The sequence below is a fragment of the Vespula pensylvanica genome, chromosome 5 (genome assembly GCF_014466175.1).
Source record: "Vespula pensylvanica isolate Volc-1 chromosome 5, ASM1446617v1, whole genome shotgun sequence".
NCBI classification, from domain to species: Eukaryota; Metazoa; Arthropoda; class Insecta; order Hymenoptera; family Vespidae; genus Vespula; species Vespula pensylvanica.
In genome coordinates, this window is record NC_057689.1 from 3,356,005 (window position 1) to 3,376,718 (window position 20,714).

Genomic DNA, 20,714 nt, shown 5'->3' on the forward strand with positions numbered 1-20,714 from the left:
TCTCTCTCTCTCTCTCTCTCTCTCTCTCTCTCTCCCTCTCTCTCTCTTTCTCTCCCTCTCTCTCTCTTTCTCTCTCTGTGTATGTATGTCTTAACAGAAATATTGCTTTCGAGATTACCGTCTAACACAATCGTTCTTTAACTTGTACGATGTTTCCGTTTATATAGAAACTATATATTTATATATACATACATATATATGTATCTATGAATATGTGTGATGTATGTACACACACACATATATGTATGTATATAATATATATATATATTTATATATACAAGGACGACTTTCGGATAAATGAGAAAGATTTCAGATCAAAGACGAACAGCGGACGACATTTTTCGCTTACCCGCGCGCACCGACCGACTCAAAACAACTGGTTTTTCAAGGAATGACGTAAACTTCCAACAATGAGACCCTCGCCCCACTCCCTTTTACCACCTCCTCTACGAACATCTAGTACTACTTGCTTCTAGTCTCTCGATGGAGGGGGGACACGAGACGGTGGTGGCGATGGAAATGAGGGAGGTGGAGATGGTGGTGGGGTAGTGGTGGGATGGTGGTGGGGGTAGTGATGGTTGATGGTGGGGCGGACACGTTGCTTTTCGAATTTTACATCCTGCAAATTACATTTGTGTCATTCCTCATGAGATCACATCACATATATAAATATCGTGTAAGCGAGGAGCCTTTTATACGTATGAAGCAATACACTCATTTGATCATTCATTATTCTGAATCAATCGAAGTTATCCTGAAGCAGCAGCAAGGATTCGAAAATGATATGCGATCATAGAAGAGAAGGGGTAAAGATGACGTTTGATTTTCTTTCTTTCCTTTCCTCACCTCCCTTTTGGCTCTCCACTCCTCTCCTCTTGGCACACGATAACCTTTCAAATCGATTCTTAATCGCCGTTTGCCTCCGTAGTAAAAGGGAGTCCCATGTGCGAAATGTTGAACGCGGTTTTTGATCAAATATGGTATGGCTAGCTTGTTACGCTTTGTCGATCGAATCGTACTTTTACGTCGTCCTAATAGAGTGGGCGTCTTAAGAAATTCAATTCGCTCTAAACAAGGGAAGAATCATTTTGCGTCGAAGTAGTATATACATTTTTATATAATTTTTTAATGTATTTCAAAAAGCAACTGTTTCCTTTTTTCGTTTCTTTCTTCTTCTTTTTTTTTTTTTTTTTTTGTTACTTTAACGCAAGAACACGACGAATTGATTGACGACGTATTAACGAGAATAGTGGTAAGATGACAAATAGGATATCGGATAAAAGGTTACAATATCTTGATAAAATATTTTCTGACGAAGAAGCCGATACTGAGATGATACAATCGTTTATAAATTATATGTTATTATGACACATACTTATATCATGTGACATGTGTATATATTGTCATACGTATGAGTATATACGACGTCATACGCTTTCTTATCGTGCGATCTTTACGTACGCAGCATGTTTTGTACAAACAAAGAATCCAAACGATTTTTTTCTTTCGCTTTTCTTTTCCAACTTTAGCGCGACCATTGATCTCATTGTTTAAAATCCATGAAGTTTTGAAATACAAGCTCGATTTTTATCGAAAGTCGATTATTCCTTATATTCATGTAAATACGTATAACATAGATAAAAAGTAATCTCTCTTTGTTATTGATCTGATTAAATGGTAAATTTGTTCACATTTATTAACAGTTATATCGAAACAATATCTTCTTTCTCATTGATTTCTTATTATCCAAATAGTTTCATGATCCTAACCTTTATTTTCTCAAATTACGTTGTCTGAACTTTGAAAACGAAACTTATTATTGTTTATCTATTTGTAGCTGCTGTTTTAATTAAACCACGATATTATTTTGATCAAATTTAAATACGATCTTACCAATTATTACCAATTATTTCGTTGGACAATTAGTTAAGATCACATTTGATTGGTTGTTAGCATGATATTCCGGTGGGTATTCTCATTGAATCTCATTTGTTGCGAATGCTTTGTGAATTGCAAATAAGCCGTATACAATTCTTATCTTGTAAACTAACCAAAATATTCGATTCTGATTTTTTTGTCGACGTTCGATCTTATAGATTGTATGTTCTATGACAAATCGCTCTTAGCAGCGTTCGCGTCGTCGGTACTGTAAAAACGTTGTAAACACGTATGTTTAATGAATAATATTATTCAACTATTGTGATGACCTAATTATCTTATAATGATCTAGTTGCAGTTTCATGATGCTCGGCATAATCGTATCTGGTCGTTTAGTAAGTGTATTTTCCAATAGCACGTATTGATAATATCCTTATCATTTTTCTGATACCTATCATTTATATCCTTCGATCGAAATATTTATGTCTACTTGAAAAGTACGTTAATTTTAATGTCTATCAAGTCGCTTATCGACTGTTAACATCTCTTTCATATTAAGTGAATACACAATTATTATTATGAATATTTCATCGTCTTTTAGGTGCAGACGGATTTTCAACAAATCGGAGAAAATCAATTTTTAATCACAGTACCTGATGCCGATAACATAAATCATATTGTAGTATTTCTTACAGGTACTGTTCCATTTCCTGATGGAATGGGCGGTGCAGGTATCGATGATTTTAAAAATGTTTTAGTACAGTATTTTGATTCAGTTATATACATTACAGTCAATTTCATTTTTTTCAGTATATTTTAGTTGGCCAGATTCAAATGCGCCACCGAACTGGCAGTTTCTAGGATTTATTTCAAATGTTAAGCCATCTGCCATTTTCAAAATATCAACATTGAAGAAAAATCATGAATTTGAAAATAGTAATTTAGGAATATTTGGAATTGGCAAGATATCTCATGTAGCACAAATAGGCATTTCTGTTGATCCATTAAATGTGATAGAGCAACAAGCGGCTACTGTTTCTGAAACAGCAACAAATTCTTTCATAGAATTTGTACAAAAAATGCTTACAAGCTTCTTAAATTATGTCTCCAGTTTTTCTATAACTCAACCACAGATGACTCCAAATCCTACAGAAAATTTTGTACCGTTGTCTACCATACAAGGATGGTATGAAACTTTTGAAAGAAGATTACAACAAAATCCAAATTTTTGGAAGGCGTGATGAATATTCAGAGGGTATTAGTTAGATTTTTCATAATTTCTGTAAAACAAGTCAAACATTACGTACACTTGTTTAGCACTTCATATTTTTACATTATAATGTCGCAACATAAAGTAAACTTTTATATTCTTACAAAAAAAAAAAAAAGAAAAATATATATATATAATTTGTATGTAGGTAAGAATATTTCAATGTCTTAAATAAGAATGAATAGAAAAGTATATTAGTTTCTCTAAACCGAGAAAAAAGAATATTTTTTTCATCTTATTATAATCAATAAATGCATTTAATGCAGCAATACAAATCTATGTAAGGTACATGATATAGAAATATGCATTTATATTGCGTTACATAATATATTTAATGCAAACACTTAGCAAATAGACTTGTCAAAAAATGACAAGTTCTAATAAAAATGGTTTATTTAATATTAAGAATAGCTATATGTTATATTTATATATTAGCTACTACAGTTTATAGTTGATTAATTCGTATGAAATATTGTAAGTTTTTAGAATTATCAATGTTATGGCACGTGTTAAATTATGGTACAAGATTATGAAACTATATAAAATTAAATGACGTAAATATTTATGTTTGTAAAATTTAATTTCAATTTTCAATTAAGAAAAAAAAAAAAGAAGAGAGAGAGAGAGAGAGAGAAAAGTATCCTACGTTTACAAGTACACAGATACTTTTATGCGTGTATCTAATTCACGAAAAAAGAAAAAAGAAAAAAAAAAAGAAACAATTAAAATATAAGATTAAGATTTTTATATACCCCGGAAGAGTACATATGAAACATCTATTATATTTTGAATAAGATTCAAATATGATCGTTATTTAATAATCGACGATAACGATTGGTGAACATTTTTAAAGCGTTTACAAATTAAAATTTGATTGGATGTTGAGGCGAATGCCCATAAGTGCATTATCCAATGCACTCTCGACCTTGCATACCTTTGTTCCATATCGCAAATAATCAGTTTTACGTACGTGCGAACGTAGCTTAAAATGTACATAGACTGATCTGTCAGTACATCTTTCACGTCGCTCATACGAGTTTCGTTAGAGAAATTTAATCAGAAATCGAATTTATATCGATCGTAATCGCCGTTTGTCCGAGACGTACGAATAAATAGTTATATCGTTGATGGAGATCGTTTTATACAATGTGGGCCATTTTCATGAACCTCCGTAATGAAAACTAATCGCGTTGGGCTCGCGAGATTTTCCACGGCCGTTTATCCCATACCTGCATGCGCCTGACAATCTACGTGTATAGCGAGGTCACACGTTACTTTTCCATAAGGGTAATGCAGGATACTGTTGTTTCTTGCCCAGAAATGCTAATAGTCCTTCATGATTTAAGATAAGTGTTGATGCATTTTGTATGAGACGTCAGGAATTCCAAATATCGCTTCCCTCCCCCCTCCCCCTCAATTGCGGAGAAACTTCGCAGTCCAAAGTAAGATGTCTTTGCGAGAGGATACCTGATTTTCTCGCATTTAATGTTTTGACATTTATCAAATCAACATATACATTTTTCTGCACGTTAAAATTTCTTATGGTTTTGAAGTCTTTTTTACGAAACGATTTATCGAGACGTAGTCATTTGATATTGCTCGTTATTTCATTAGAGGATGCAATAATAAATAAACATTCAACTACTACTACGTTCGAGGGATACTTTTCCTTTATTCGATGTTAAGGAATTCGTGAAACTTTCTCATGTTCGCGGATATATTTATTCTCGGTAAAGAGACGTACGCATTTCCGGAATTTCTCGTGAAAGTAAATAATATTGAAACGTATTATTTGAAAATGCACGTTTGTTTAATAATATAAAATTATTTATATCAATAACTTATATACTTACGTTCTTTTAGTAATTTAACGCGTGTTTTTATTATTTTTTCGAGTTGGTCATGTAATATAGCGATAATTGGATATTTTATCGTGCATGAGAAAGAACACAAAAGTTAGAATCATTGAAGCAATTAAATTCATACATTACAATTATTTTTACTGTGACTGACATGCAAATATTTCATCTATATTTAGTTAGAAATATATGTAATTGATTATTTTACTAAATTGTTATAATATTTATTACAGGAAGCAGAATCTAAACTAATTATATATTTAGATATTTGTGAATCAACATTCATAATAGGTAAGTTTAACGTAAATTACAAGTATATACGTTGGCTGTATTAATAAAAAACAGAGATACCATATGAAATTAAAAGTTTATAGCAATTTCATAAAAGTATCTTCTTTCGTTATAGATCGGAAAATAGATTGGAAATGGAGAGTTCCGAAGAGCCGACCAGTTTGCAATCGATTTGTCATCTGCATGCATCCGAGTTATTTCCAAAACATCCACATTTCGAATGCGAAGATCAGACATTGACAATCCCATTTACGCTTTTAAGCGGAGAATCAGTAGTAGCATTGGGACGTATATCGGATGGCGTTTTGGCCCTTTCTAATTATAGACTTTACTTACAACAGAGTAAAGCCTGTTACAATATACCGTTAGGCCTTATTGAACAATTAGAAGTAAAAGAAATTTTCTTTTTGCATATTGGGTGCAAAGATGCTCGATCATTGAGGTATAGTTGATTTATTTAAGCAAGTTTCAATATGCTATGTCTTGATCTATACATCAGTGAAATATTATTGTTACAATTCAATTTAGTATTGCTTGTCACAGACTTATGTAACCATTTTAAGCAGGAGAATATTGTCATAACGTTTTAGCTGTGCATTTTCCACTAACGAGCATTGTTTGGAATGGTTCAAACGATTACATAAAGTAACTTATCCACGTAAAAGTATTGAGGACATATTTGCTTTTGCGTATTACGCATGGTCTATAGAAGAGGGTAAAGACTATCCTAGGCTTGGAAAAGATAACAGTTCTTATATTTCTACTTTTAATTCAGAGGTAAAATTTGATAATTTAATATAATATATATTTAAATATTTTAGTTACTGTATAACGCTTTTGTATGATTATGAAGGTGGAACGATTGAAATTTAATCTTCATGGTACATGGCGCATAAGTCAGATAAATAAGGATTATAGAATGTGTCCATCTTATCCGCCACAACTCTTGGTTCCTGCTTGCATTTCCGACGAAACTCTGGAGACTGTTGCTAAATTCAGAAGTTCCAGACGAATTCCTGCAGTAGTATGGAGGTGAAATAATAAAAATAATTTCTAATATAACTCAATCTACTATGCTTTACGATTAAATTTTTTATTTTAAGACATGTGAACAATGGAACGGTAATAGCTCGTAGCAGTCAACCAGAAGTTGGTTGGTTGGGTTGGAGAAGTTCTGAAGATGAGGATCTTTTAAAAGCTTTGTCTGATGCATGTTCCTATGATAAAGGGGAATCCACAATGGTTGACTCACCTATTAACTATTCTGACGTCGGAGACGATGCGATTACTCCAAGTGTTACGAAAGTAAATATAAATTTTATTTAAAGATAATAAAAAAAAAAAGATAATAAAAAAATATGAAGTTAATAAAATTTATAAATCTGTTTGTAATTGTTTTGTAGAAAGTTCTAATCGTGGATGCTAGATCTTATACAACTGCTGTTGCAAATAGAGCACGAGGCGGCGGTTGCGAATGTCCTGAATATTATCCAAGTTGTGATATTCAGTTTATGAATCTGGCAAACATACATTCTATAAGAAAAAGTTTTCATGCTGTTAGACAATTGTGTGCATCTGATGCTGATCAACCAAAGTGAGTTAATTAAATAATAAATAAATATGAATTATTTTCGAATGATTTAATGCTCTGTGTGCATTGTTATAGTTGGTTGAGTTTGTTGGAAGGTACTAGATGGTTACAACATATGTCAGGTTTATTGCGCGCTGCAGTTACAGTTGCATCAGCTATCGAACGAGATGGACGACCAGTATTAGTGCATTGTAGTGATGGTTGGGATAGGACACCTCAGATTGTTGCCTTAGCACAGATATTATTAGATCCCTATTACCGCACTATGGAGGTAAAATCATAATACTTCCCATATTTATTATGGAATACATGGAGAATTTTTAAATGTAGGGATTTCAAATATTATGTGAGAGAGAATGGTTAGACTTTGGACATAAATTTGCTGATCGCTGTGGACAAACAGTCGGTTGCGAAGATCCAAACGAACGTTGCCCAGTATTTTTACAATGGCTTGATTGTGTACATCAGTTAATTCAACAGTTTCAGTGTAGTTTTCAAATGTCTCCTGCATATCTTGTAAGTCGTGTAATTTATTATAATAGTATGTATCGTTAAAAAGTATATATAAAACATATAGAAAAAAATAAACATTTTTAATTTATGTTCTAGGTAAAATTAGCACAGCATACATATTCACAACTCTTTGGTACATTTTTATGTAACACAAGACAGGAGAGATTACAGTTAAGAATACAAGAACGTACTTTTTCAGTATGGCGATTTCTTAACTCTTCTTTGTTTGTTAATCATTTGTATTCACCTTTAAAAAATCAAGTATGATTATTTCTTTCTTATATTTTTTAATCTATACGTTCACGAAGTATTTTAACACTTTCGAGCATATTGCGTTCATCGATTAAACGATATAACTATATAAATTATTCTTAGGTATTATGGCCAAGTTGTAACGTACGAGATCTTGTTCTGTGGTCGGAAGTATATTTAGGTTCTATGGAATCCTCACTTGGTATTAGGGACGATAAGCAAAGAGTTACGATGATAGATATAGAAGGAGGTGAAAGTGAAGAACCACAAGGACAAATGACTAAAACACGTTCTTACGGGGATCTTATACACGCCCCCGATCATGTAGCCTACCTTCATCGCAGACTTAGCGATCCAAGTATTTCCGTGGAAAAGTAAATAATAATTTAAATAGATGCTTGTACACACACACACACATATATATATATATATATATATTGTATATAATTATTTAATTATTTTAATAATACTTTCGTAGAAAATTTGATTCCTTAAATTTGGAAGTTGAGGCTGAAAAAATAGTAAATAACGTAGATGATAGCAAATTTGAAGCTGTAGAAGCAGATCCATCAGAGACTGACATTAAGACCAAACAGTATACTACAGTGCAAGCATCGAGCGAGTCACCTGCTAATCCATCGGTGGATAGTTCTACAGATACATTAATACCGAACAATGATTCGCTTGTTAGCGTTGTAAACGGGGAAAAAGAAATGTAGGTTTTAGAAAAAGTTACAAATTTATGAGGGTATGATCGTACAAAATATTTATGTCGATACAATGTCGAATTGCAGATTGCAAACAAATGTAGGACAAGATAGTATCTCACCATGGATTGAAACTGGCACAACGGGACGTGGTACTTGTTCCTGTAATCGTAATCACAATGAGGGTAGCGATGTCAGTGATACCAGTGCTCCATTGATATCAAGAACACCGAGTAGCATATGTCCAGCTTCTCCAACCCACCAGGATGTTATATTAGATAATCCTGATAGGCTGGATGACGTCGATGGTCTTCCTGTTATTCATTGTGATGTTCAGTTACGAGTACAACAGATTATCGTCGAGCACAAGGTATACAAACGATTAAAGAGACAAAAAATCAATTTTTAATATAAGATCATTCGTCATTGACTTAAGCCAGGCATGAGCTACCTTTAAAAAAATTGTAATTATATTCTGTTATGTTTATTTTGTAAATCCATTAACAAAATTTTTTTAGAAATTTTATCAACGAGAGAATTAACACTTGGAGTGTCACGTCATTCATTTACTATTGATGCATGTGTTTCCGCAGGGACTTCGCCATCCATAAATGTCTTAACCAAATTTTTTACCCAAGCAAGAACGATTTCGTTAAGTATTAATTATATGTTGACTGAAAACAATGAAACATTCATTTTTTCTGAATTCATTGAAATTTGAAAAAGAAGGAAATTTGTATTAACCTTCGATTACCTAAGAAAGATCGGACGCGAGTTGTAAATTGTTCTTATGGATTTTTTGGGTATTCAAAGTGTTAATGGGTTACATCGGGGAATGTAGGTTGCCCATGACTGACTTAAATAATAAAATGTCATAATTTTTTATAAACATCAGATTTTAGTTGACTTATTCTCAAAACACCTTTCTTTAATATTGTACTGAATGTTGCTGTATGCCTGTTTCTTTAGCTAAAGGAAGAAGCATTACGAAAGGAATTACATACAACAAGGCTAGCATTAATTAAACAAGTGTGCAACCACAATGCAGATACCGATCGTATTGATGATATTGTAAGTCTAGTATTAAGATTAACCGTTTAAAGTTGCTCCAGGCTTATTTAATTTGTATGGTATTTCTTTATACAGAAAGTATGTTACTGAAATTTTAACTGTATGGATCGCCTGATCGTTGAATATTACATATTATGTAGACATTTAATTGAAGATTCTGAAGAAAGAAGCTTCCATTTTGTCAGTCCGATTATTGGTATAGGTCGAAACATTTTATTGAATATCATTGCGTTCCTGCTATTTACGTCACACTTGTTTTCTTGCGATCCATTTTTCGGAAAGTTACTAACAGGTCAATAGTTATGAGGCATTGCATATTTAATTTATATTTCTGTTTCATATATCGAAAGAGTGCAGAGAGGTGTAAAGATATTTTAAAAAATGATGAGCAACGAATTGTCGAGTTACAGGGTTCACTGCCTGATTCGGTGGGCAGTGCTGGAGAACACGGAGAATCCTTACCATCGGATATGTCATGGGAGGCCGTCGAAGACTTGGTACCAGCTCCAACTCTTTGGGTTCCAGATCATGCAGTAAATCGTTGCATGGGTTGCAACACAGAATTTTGGCTTGGTAGACGTAAACATCATTGCAGGTATGTAACAATATAACAGAATATTCGAAACAAGAGAGTGTGGATGGAAGGAAAAATATGAAAGAAATGAAATGAATCGGTAAGAATAGCGTGATTAGAAGGAATGGATAAGAATCAATGTTATTCTTGTAGATGCTGCGGCAAGATATTCTGTGCGGATTGTTCAGAAAACTCTACGCCGTTACCCAGTGAACAACTTTATAATCCTGTAAGAGTTTGCAAAGATTGCTTCTCTCGACTTCATCATCATACAAGTCCTTGCCAGTGCAGTGCTCGACATCAGAATAAAGTAGATCACGAAACGGATCTATCATCTAATTCAGAAACATTGGTGACTTACCAAAGGGCAAAGCCTATCTCGATGACGAAGGATACTTGCTGCGACAACTTATTGCAGGCTGCTCATCAGAAATCACAACCGTCCATTACAGCAGGTACGGTGAATTGAGCGTTTGGTTTGATATCGCGACTGGAAAATGCAGTTTGGGTCTCACTTTCAATAATGCCGAGCATTATCTGTTTCCGATGCGTAATCATTGCTATCGGATTTATACATAATTTGTATCGTATACATAAATGAGATACGCGTTGCTAAGAAGATACGCGTTAGATTCTTTAAGTGATCTAATATTTATTGCTAGAGTAATAATTTGTACGAAAAGTGTATAGCAGCAAAAAAGGAGTCAGTATACGAAGCTGTATATACCTTATGAGTAACTCGATCTAAAATTCTTGATTTCCTTCAAAGAAATTCTTCGAGTTTCCCGTTTTTAGGTATATCGATACGATAGTAGAGCAAGAGAAGGTGAGGCATGTTTTGGATAGGCTGTGACTGATGTCTAATTTTAGGCGCTAGGCGGGATATACTGCTAATTAATAGTCTCTCTATTGTGTAATTAATTAGCAGCCGGGTAACGTTACGACGAAACTGTATTTGTATATTGTCGCCGTGTATGAGAATTGGAATATTAAATGTCATCGTGGTATCCCACCGCATTTGTATAGTGCCAACACTTTTTTTTTAGATGTATCCTTCTTCCTTTTCATCTCATAAGATGATACGAAGAGAATTTGCGGAGATAAAGTATCGGTCAATCTATATAATATACATTTATACAGAGTGCATATATTTATTGGGCAATAGATCTACTGTAATTAGCAATTTTCGAACACAACATTTTTACATGAAAGTAAACGATACGACATTACACGGGGACATTCCAAACATATATTTCATCCACCATTACATTTATTGTTATTATAACAGGTGGGTAAAACGGCAGATAAATAGTTCTACGAAACAACGGACGAGGCGATTAAATCTACGAACTACTGTAACATGGATAAATATTATATATGTGTATATCAGTGCATAAATTAAAAGTGGACAGAATATTGTATTTATATAAACTATTTGTATAACTGCCGCATGCCTATATTTATATAATTACCGTATGCCTATTTCAATTGACTAGTCCATATAAATGGACACCGAATTGTACATTGAGCTTTATTTGACTCTATTGGAACGTTCAAAGTTCATACAGTTTATTAATTAAACGAAGACGTCAATTGTGTATGTAATATTTACTTATAACGTCTGTAAAAAAAAACAAAAAAAAAAAAAAACAAAAAAAAAAAGAAAAAGAAAGAAAATTTATGAATTATGTTTGATCGATGTGAGATTGTGGAGAGACGAGGCATTTTTCAAAATTTGCGTAGCATTTTTCAAAATGTTATCAACATCGTCCTTCGTAGTGTCTTCTTTTTGAAATTGTATGAGAATTACGAGATACGTCGTTACCGCGCCGGCAATCTGAAACATTGGCACCAGTAATATATTATGAATAACGAGCGATATCGATGAAATCTGTCAACTTATACAAGATTCTCAATAAGAGGAGTCGAATGAAAATAAGCCTAACGATATTCACTTTTCCGTGCTGTATCGCTTACCGATGTAACGAGAGATCTATCTAAAGAGAAAAGTCCACAAGCAGTAAAGTCCAAAGGTCGATGTAGTATTTGAAGCGAAAAAACTTCCAAATGTCTTCTACATTCCACATTTGGATTAGAAGAAAGCAGTTGGCTAACGAGAATAGCCGTCTTTTTTGCCTGTAAACGAGAGTTTTTACTTTTTTAAGTTGTAAACATTATGTGTTGTTAAAGTTCAGACGATACCGATCGGGTCAATAAAACATTTCACCTGAATGACAGTGGAATAAGTAGGTTGTATGATTATAAGCATTCTCGTGACATGTAAGATGCACCATGCGGTCTGAACTATAAGGGACAACCATTGACGATTTCCATTGACTTCTTCTATTAGAAAATAGGGTGTAATAATCAGATGCAAGAGGCAGGTGAGAGTGACTACTACCATGACGACACCGAAGGCATTATTTATAGATGAAACCGTGTCGCATAGAGACGAGTGCACCGTCACGAGTTGAGCTATATTATTTGCAAAATTCTTCGTTTCTAAAAATACGAATAGAATGCGGTAAGTTTTTCTATTCGAGTCATTCGATCAAGTTTATTGTTATTATATATTGTATTAATTTACCAAATCCAACAGGATACCATTCTAAGGGCTTGGATATACGAATGTACGAAGCTGGTTGTTCTCGAGTTTTAAAATCGCCGGCTGTGTGTTAGCGTTTATAAAGAAAAAAAAAAAAAAAAAAGGTTATTATCGTACAGATCATTTTGATCTGGCCATGCGACACGATTCGTATCTTAATTATTATCACGAAAAAATGAAACAAGAGAAGTATAGTACTCACCCAAGCCAAGATCTTTTCTAAAATGATCGGTCACCTTGCCCGTCTTTAAGATACTTTCAAGACATTTGTTAAGCCTCACAAATCTCTGATATACGTTATATGTGATAAGACTATATTGGATTTCCAATATAATGATGATCATATACATGATATAAATTGGCAAGTAGTTTATCGCACCCTTGTCCTTCATTTTTTTATTTGCTTTCGAATCGCGATCCCACCAACATATGTCGAGACTCGATAATATAACAAGATAGGTAAGAGCACAAGTAACTAAGACAATGCTACATCTACGAGTTTTCTTCGGTGCAACGATACCCAACGTTTCGTCGATCTGATTTTCATATATAATGGAAATGAGAAATAGAACAAGAAATGAAGAAAATGAAAAATATAAACTTTATGGGCAATCTCACGACGAAATTCTTTCAATTCACCTCGGCCAAGTTATTAAGAACAATCTGCCCGTGTTTCCAACGAAATGGCGAACCTAATACAGCAATAATAGCCAATATTATTACTCCAAGAATATCACTACAAGTTGGTATTACGGCTGAACGAGATTTTAGCCTGGTGCTATTTTCCCAGCCATCTCTCATTTCTCGCCATAGACCCCAAGCTTCTAAACCCATGATAACTCCAAGAAGAAATATGCTGAGTAGAAACGAATAATTGATTGATCTATCAAGAAAATTATTTAAAAAAATACAAGTCTTACCAGTAAATTACATCAAACATTTGCAAACGACCTTGGTATCGGCCATGAGGTTGTTTCGTGAAACGAACTGGAAGCAAACCACACGCCTTGCTGATATGATAAATAGGGAAAAGAGCTTGAAAGATATCGCTATTCACCATTGTCCTGTTTATCTCCATTCCTTCTTTTTTAATATCGCTTACTTTAATATTTCCTCGTTTCCCTAAAAATTTCATTAAATTAGTGTAATTAAATTTACGTTTAGAAATCTTTATATAAGTCTATCAACTCACTGTTCTCACGTTTGTTCCTCATGTGCATTCTAGTTTCTGTATTAGTTCCTTCACGTTCCCCTGGTAAAATATTTTCTTCGTAAATAGTATTATCATAAAATTCTTTTTTGATCAAAAAATACATGTTTGTTTTCTCTCTCTCTCTCTCTGTCTTTTTTTTTCTTCTTTTTAGGAAGAATATCGAATCTTATCGTTGGAATATCAATCAAAGTAATAAATACGTAATTATGTTTGCGTTTTGATTATCTCTATTATTTAAAGATCATAGTTCGCCGTTTGATATTATTTGTAGGTACTGAAATATACTTTTTCGCGTTAGAACGAGTGGACTAGAAAGAATATCTTCTCGTTCTAAGGAATACCGATGAGAAACGAACTTCCACGTACATCGTACTGCGCGTACCTTTATTGTATCGCTTGTTGTGTCCATCCATTCGCGTCAGATCGTCGACGGATAATTATTGTTGTTGAACGAGTGGTTCTTCAGCGCGCGATGGCTATCCTTTGAAAACATTTATATACGATGTTTGCATTAGTGGGTGGACGGACGCACATAGAATGAAATTCTTGTAAAGTACACAAAGTATTATATATATATATATATGTACGTAAGTATGTTAATAACACATTGAATATTTTTTTAACTATAGATGTTTTTTTTTCCTCACGTTTTATTCGGTTCTCCTGTCGATCATTTTGTTTGCAATTTTTTTGTTCTTTTTTTCTTTTCTTTTTTGATTATTTATTTCATTGAAACAAATTGTGTGGGTAACGATAATTCGATAAAAAGAATTTCTCCCCGCATTCATACATTTTTTTGTTATAATATTGTACACTTTACATCATCTTCGAGTGTCCGGACAAGAACTATTCTATCGATAATCAACGGTGAACCTTGCGAAAAAGAAACACACCTAGGTTGAATAAACAACGTAACTTCGATCGTACAGATCTATATATAATTTTCGATGAAATAGCTTGATATGTATCTCCTGTAATTGTATGCTTTGCTTGACTTGATATATTATTGCTGTTGAGCGTATCATACGTATGGAACATATGTATGGAACATCTCATTAGTTTCTTTATTTTTAATGAAGTATTTTTCTTTCTTTTTTTTTTTTCCCACATCTGTGTAGGCATGATTTATTCCGAGCTTTTTTTCTCACATTTTTTTTCATGTTTACGTAGAACGTTAAATTTATTGTCGATTTGTTGATTCCCGAGTCGTTTAGTCATTGTTCTTATCTGCTTTGCTTGATTATTATCGACCCCATCGATGGATCTTCATTTGTCTTGCATCTGGATAAGAAATTATGAATCAAAATACATATGTATGTAACACTTGATCGAACGTTTTAAATGACTAATGAATAATTTAATTCAAGACTTTTCAAATATACGAGCCGAGATGCACTTCGAAAGCTTTCATTTTTCATAATACGCTTCTAATAAACTTTTCTAATGAACATGTAAATTACTCTCATATTTTAATATTTAACTTGACCCACCTGTAAGAATCTTTGATTTAATTTGTAAACAACGAGTCATAAATTATGTAGTTCTAGCATCGTTTGAATAACGTATTATTTAATCAAGAAATTTAGCCATTAATTGCAATTGAAATTTGATTTTGATTCGTTTTGGATCGTTTAAACGAATTATTCGTTGATTTTCTTACCGACGACGTTAATGATCAGCGCCATCTGTCGAATAAATTGTTTTTGAATCGCTATTATCATCACTTCCGTTTAGTTGATCCTTGATAATATACGCGAAGCATGTATCGACTATAGATTATTGTTTTGAAATTTATTACTCGTCATACTTCGCAGTAATACTTCTTCCTGTACATATATTTCTTTAGAGTATTTATACGTATATTTATTTCTTTTCAATATTAACCATTTGTTTTTAATAATATTGTGCGGATTATATAGATTCAAAATGTTTATTTGAAAAGGAGGTTTATTAATCTCTATGATAAAAATGTCAGTGTCTTGTAGATGTTATTCATTTTTTATATACAACGTATGAAAACATTATTAGTTTTTGTTTATCAATTTTTATAAATTTATATCGTAACAGCGTTGCGAAGTGTTCTTTTGTGTCAAACTTTATTATCAAGAATAAGAAGCAACTTGAATGCAGAACATAACCTCAATATTAGTAATTATTTTTTAAAATATTACCGCGTAATTATCGTGAAAACTTTTGGTATATTATTATGGATAGAAACGAAGAAGAATGGTCTGTTGAATGTTCGGATGAAGAAAAGTATGAAGTTGATTCAAAAGTAAGATATTTACATATGTTTTAAAGTTGTGTTTAAGTAGTAACATGTATATTGTATAAATTGACATATGTCGTCTTATAAGTTTTTAAAAACATCAATGATTGGATTTTTGTTTTATATAGAGTGAATGGACATTAAAATCAGAAGATATACTTTCTTTAATTGACGGACTGGAAGCTAATAATCGTATATTAGAACTTGAATGGAAATGCCCTGGTAGAAGAGGTCCTTCTCCAATTCCTTCTTGTAATCGTCAGCAAGAACATGGCTCACAAGAATATAAGTAAATTAAATACAATTTTGTTTAAAATCTTTTGTATTAATAACATTTTTATATTATCAGTTTTTAACTGTTGTAAAATTTATCAATTCTTTTTTAGACCTGAAGAAAAGTCAGATTTTGATTTTATGGATGAAATGTCATCTCCCAGATTACCAGTTCGTAGAGTAGGAGAAAGTACTCCTAAAGGTAGTGCCAAGAAAAAAACTGCCAGTTTTAATGGTGTTTTGTCAACTATGTTACGCCATCGTAGATTGGAACAACAAGAAATTAATTCCAGTTCAAAGAAAAGTGAACCTAATTCACCAGGTTTAAAAACTCAACCAACTTAACATTATCTTTTATATAAATAGAGTACTGAAATTGATATAAGCACATATTATATATCCAAGATATGGGACAAATGAGAGGAAATGTTTATTTTTTTTTGCGTATAAGATCTTGAATAGAAAGACTGTGTATTGTATATGAGTACAATATGGACATGAAAACTGATCAAAAATAGTTCTTAAAGGAAATTTTATATTTGCTAACTTAAACAAATTTTTTACCTCATGAAAGGTACTTTTTATTATCCTCTGTGAGGATATAATTTAATTATATTTGATAGATCAAGAAAGAAATAGCTATGTGAGGAAGCCCTAAATTTCCTACATCCAGTTTATTTTTTTATTTGTTCTGAATTAAGCATACCAAATTTCTATATTTTTTCTTTTTACTTGAAACAGAGTTATCTATTGAAATAAGCATAATATATGAATCAATTTTAAACAATTTATTACAATTTCAAAAATTTGAAGACATTTGAGAAAGAGAAAAGACGAAAGAGTAGTACGGGATAATGATGCACAATGCATAATTTTAATCAACAAAATTCTGGTGTTTTTTTTTTTTTATATCGATCCTTTAAATATTATTAATTATTAAATTAACATATATATATGCTGATTTTTAATATAATATCTAAATCCTTAAAACTTCTTTGTAAATCTCTACACTTAATTAAGATCTTCAATTTAAAAATGAACATGCATTGTACAAAAGTACTTAGAAGAATCATGTATCATTGTAATATAAATGTAATTTTAAACAAATTAAAATGTTGTATTTATTGATGTTCAGAAATTGATTTACATGAACATAATCTTCGTGTGCACGCGTACGTGTGTTCATATATTCTCTTCTTTTTGTGGTTGTCTAGCCCAATCAGGAAATTCGTAAATATCGTATATATAGACGCCCCATACTGGGAATAAAAGTACTTGTATCAATAAACTGTAAAGAGAAGGTACACATCCTGCGAGCATCAACCATTTAGTTGGAATATGACCTGCGACTGTTATGAGAGCATTTGGTGGAGTACCAACCGGTAGACGAAATGAAAATGAGCACATTAACGTAGCTGGTACCATTAAATACATAGGATGTAATTCCATGGCTATACTCTGTAAATATAAAAATTAATGTAATATAAAGATGAGAAATGAAATTTAAGATAATACTATACCATTTGAGCAATAACTGGCAATGTTATATTGGCGATGCCCACGTTCGATGTAAATTCTGTAATTATACCCACGAAAAAACAGATGCATACCATTATAATAATAGGTGGTAAAATTTTAAGTGGTGTAAGGGATTGACCGATTAGTTTGGCTAAGGAAGAATGAACACTTCCTTTCGAAATTGCAAAACCACCACCTAGTAGAAACATCAAGCTCCATGGCATTTTAGTTTCAATGACTTTCCAAGTTATCAAGCCTTCCGATGATTTGATTGGTCTTTTTGTAGCTACGTGATACACAATTGATTATGCAACATATAAAACTATATATTTTTTTAATAATTTGAATCATATTTACGATCTTTGCTCCAGGAATAAATAAAAGCAGGATATTTTGGTATGAAGAACATAAGAATTGAAACAAATATAACTGGTGTCGAATCCTTTATTTCTCTGTGAAGATAATCGACGAATAGACAAACATAAATGATTGGATATTGTTTAATACGTACATATCTGTTATATATTCGGACCATCCAATGATGAAATTAGGTTTTCTAAATATCCATAAGAAAATACATATTAGAAACAGTAAAGCAACGCTTATTTCGTGAAACGAGATGGGACCTAGATTTGAGTATCGCTCCTTTACGACCTACGAATATTACGTCTTATGAAAATAAGTTAATATTATCGTTATCTGATCAATATAATCGGATTTACATTGTTTGCAATTATTTCGCCTTCTTTGCCTATTGTAGCTGCCAAGGCATCTTTACTCTTTGGTCTTAAATATCCCAAAAAAGCTATTCGGACGTAGAGCCAGGTGCAAAAAGAATTAAGGACCATTTGTGGAAACGAAGCTATCATCCAAGCGGTGAAATTGATTCCTTCGGTCATAGGGAAGGTACTCTCATAAATTCCTTTGAATGTAAGATTTGTTCCGGTACCAACGAGAGTTCCCGTTCCACCAAAAGTAGCAGAATATGCGGTTATTAGAAGATAGCTCATAGTGATCTTTGTTGGTTTTATTGTACTGTATAAAGAAAAATATATATATGCAGAAGGGAATAAGGAAAAAGTTTTTAGAAAGTTAAGCGAGGATTCTTACAATTCATGGTCACCTCTTAAGTCAGTCACTTCCACGAACATTCTACCAAATCCAGCCTGAGAAGTAGTATCAACAATAATAAATTTATCAATACATATATCATCGGTAAGATCAAGAATTCACAGACCTCCTCTAATTCTCTAAGAACAGCGAAGATAATCGGTAACATCATAGCCGTCGCGGCTGTGTTTGAAACCCACATGGATATAAAGGTGGTGACTACGCAAAGACTAGCAAGTAGTCGACTATGACTACAACCGACTATTTTCATAACTCCAAGGGCAATTCTAAGATGCAGGTTGCAATGTTCGATGGCTACGGCGAGTATTAAGCCACCTATGAAGACCATTATCGTATCGTTCATGTAACAGGAACATGTTTCGGCTGTATTAAGTATACCAAAACAGGGGAAAAGTACAATAGGTATTAATGAGGTGATTGCCATAGGAAATACTTCTGTTATCCAATATCCAGCCATTATCAATACAACGAAAGCACATCTAACTTCCTATGGATGAAATAATATTTAAATAATATATCAATTTTTTATATGAATTTTCATATTTGCATTAACAGAATACCATATAATTATAAATTATTAAAGGTGGTAATAGAAGTAGAGGCCAGAGAATGGCAAACAATATTTTCCAATAGGTTCCCAAGAAGATGAGTGTTAATCTTCCATAAGTAACTTTTTCTCGTCTTTACAAGACATTATATTGATAAGAAACCGTTAAAGATTTTTATCTTATTATCCTTTTTTCCAACATTTCTTTTACTTACCTTTCTGTATCTTCGTCAGCCATTTTTTTTTTTTTTTTACAAGATTTGTTTCAATACTAGAAACCAACTCTTTAAGAGACCGATGAACAACTTTTTTCGCTAAGATAATAAATTTTTGTATACTTTAATTTCTATGTATTTGTACCGCTAAATTCATATTGATTTATATACATTTCGCATCTATTGTTTTTTATTTGCTTAAAGTTATTGACCACATTTTGTTCGAAACATGGATAACTTCAGTTGTATCGTATATATAACAAAAATATGAACTATAAGTGCGATAAGGGAATATTGTTCAGACCATGTAAGTTCTATTCCTCTTATGTATAATCTAACTATCAGCTTAGTGCGACTTAAAATTTAGTTTTAGTAGGCTCTTACTTTTTTCAGTTTTCCATATTTATATCTGGATATCTGTCCCGGCCTATCTCTATTTGATCCGACTCGGTCTAGATCCTATCGGCTCTGAGAAACGTATCATGCGTGATTTTTATTAAAGTAATACAATATATAATATAAATTTATTTATTATCTCTTCTCGAAAACACAGTATTTTTTAACAAGATCGTTTTCAATAAAAATGAAGCTTTTTTAAAATCCGTAAAGCTATCTTTTCGTTTAAAATAATTCATCTTCAAAATAATACCTTGTTCGTCAAAATCGGTCAAAAAGTACCTCTGGATTCATTGCCGGTATAAGCCATTATAAAACCAGTGGTGATGAACAGACTTAATGAATTTATTCGAAGGAATTTTCATTAGTCAGTACGTGCTATGCATCCTAAGTTCAAATATCTAAATATAGTCGGCCTAGAATCTTGAAAAGGGCTCAGATAAGGTCGCGTTTCTTTCTATTCGACGGGGAGAAGACGACGATGGAAGAATTCGGTTCGACCTTAATGACGTCTCTTCAAGCAAGACAGGGAGCAGTGCCT

General features: G+C 32.6%; 5 protein-coding genes and 1 long non-coding RNA gene across 12 annotated transcripts; 4 read left to right on the forward strand and 2 right to left on the reverse strand.

Moving 5' to 3' along the window:
- Window positions 1-2,100: 2,100 nt before the first annotated feature.
- LOC122629570 (protein OPI10 homolog) lies at window positions 2,101-3,713 on the forward strand. Its single transcript, XM_043813127.1, has 3 exons — window positions 2,101-2,273; window positions 2,480-2,609; window positions 2,689-3,713. Exons 1-3 carry the CDS (start codon window positions 2,241-2,243, stop codon window positions 3,117-3,119), a joined length of 594 nt encoding a protein of 197 aa, XP_043669062.1. The 5' UTR covers window positions 2,101-2,240; the 3' UTR covers window positions 3,120-3,713.
- A 420-nt stretch (window positions 3,714-4,133) lies between these two features.
- Window positions 4,134-11,453, forward strand: LOC122629566 (myotubularin-related protein 3). Of its 7 annotated transcripts, none has more exons than XM_043813116.1 (17): window positions 4,135-4,590; window positions 5,241-5,298; window positions 5,414-5,740; window positions 5,889-6,075; window positions 6,152-6,330; window positions 6,402-6,603; window positions 6,702-6,892; window positions 6,965-7,160; window positions 7,220-7,405; window positions 7,499-7,663; window positions 7,778-8,028; window positions 8,133-8,369; window positions 8,449-8,731; window positions 9,331-9,432; window positions 9,843-10,027; window positions 10,160-10,461; window positions 11,053-11,453. In XM_043813116.1, exons 3-17 carry the CDS (start codon window positions 5,433-5,435, stop codon window positions 11,079-11,081), a joined length of 3,003 nt encoding a protein of 1,000 aa, XP_043669051.1. In that variant the 5' UTR covers window positions 4,135-4,590; window positions 5,241-5,298; window positions 5,414-5,432; the 3' UTR covers window positions 11,082-11,453. The 7 variants fall into 7 exon arrangements, with proteins under 7 accessions (XP_043669057.1, XP_043669051.1, XP_043669050.1 ...); XM_043813115.1 differs by having other exon boundaries at window positions 4,135-4,435; XM_043813121.1 differs by having other exon boundaries at window positions 4,135-4,435; window positions 11,295-11,453.
- Window positions 11,454-11,684: 231 nt separating this feature from the next.
- LOC122629572 (gustatory receptor for sugar taste 43a-like) lies at window positions 11,685-13,938 on the reverse strand. The gene is made up of 8 exons (XM_043813131.1): window positions 13,804-13,938; window positions 13,532-13,733; window positions 13,251-13,467; window positions 12,814-13,147; window positions 12,594-12,674; window positions 12,234-12,508; window positions 11,984-12,142; window positions 11,685-11,843 (listed from the first exon to the last, which is right to left on the reverse strand). Exons 1-8 carry the CDS (start codon window positions 13,925-13,927, stop codon window positions 11,685-11,687), a joined length of 1,551 nt encoding a protein of 516 aa, XP_043669066.1. The 5' UTR covers window positions 13,928-13,938.
- On the forward strand, window positions 12,389-14,447 carry LOC122629573. The gene is made up of 2 exons (XR_006327292.1): window positions 12,389-12,530; window positions 12,606-14,447. It is a non-coding gene; the product is annotated as an uncharacterized LOC122629573 (long non-coding RNA).
- A 1,140-nt stretch (window positions 14,448-15,587) lies between these two features.
- Window positions 15,588-17,494, forward strand: LOC122629444 (PAXIP1-associated glutamate-rich protein 1). Its single transcript, XM_043812854.1, has 3 exons — window positions 15,588-16,099; window positions 16,222-16,382; window positions 16,480-17,494. The coding sequence occupies exons 1-3, from the start codon at window positions 16,031-16,033 to the stop codon at window positions 16,709-16,711; spliced, it is 462 nt and encodes a 153-aa protein (XP_043668789.1). The 5' UTR covers window positions 15,588-16,030; the 3' UTR covers window positions 16,712-17,494.
- Window positions 17,495-17,537: 43 nt separating this feature from the next.
- On the reverse strand, window positions 17,538-19,800 carry LOC122629391 (protein I'm not dead yet-like). The gene is made up of 8 exons (XM_043812775.1): window positions 19,778-19,800; window positions 19,576-19,696; window positions 19,021-19,502; window positions 18,607-18,919; window positions 18,396-18,538; window positions 18,242-18,336; window positions 17,887-18,170; window positions 17,538-17,824 (listed from the first exon to the last, which is right to left on the reverse strand). The coding sequence occupies exons 1-8, from the start codon at window positions 19,798-19,800 to the stop codon at window positions 17,549-17,551; spliced, it is 1,737 nt and encodes a 578-aa protein (XP_043668710.1). The 3' UTR covers window positions 17,538-17,548.
- Window positions 19,801-20,714: the final 914 nt, after the last annotated feature.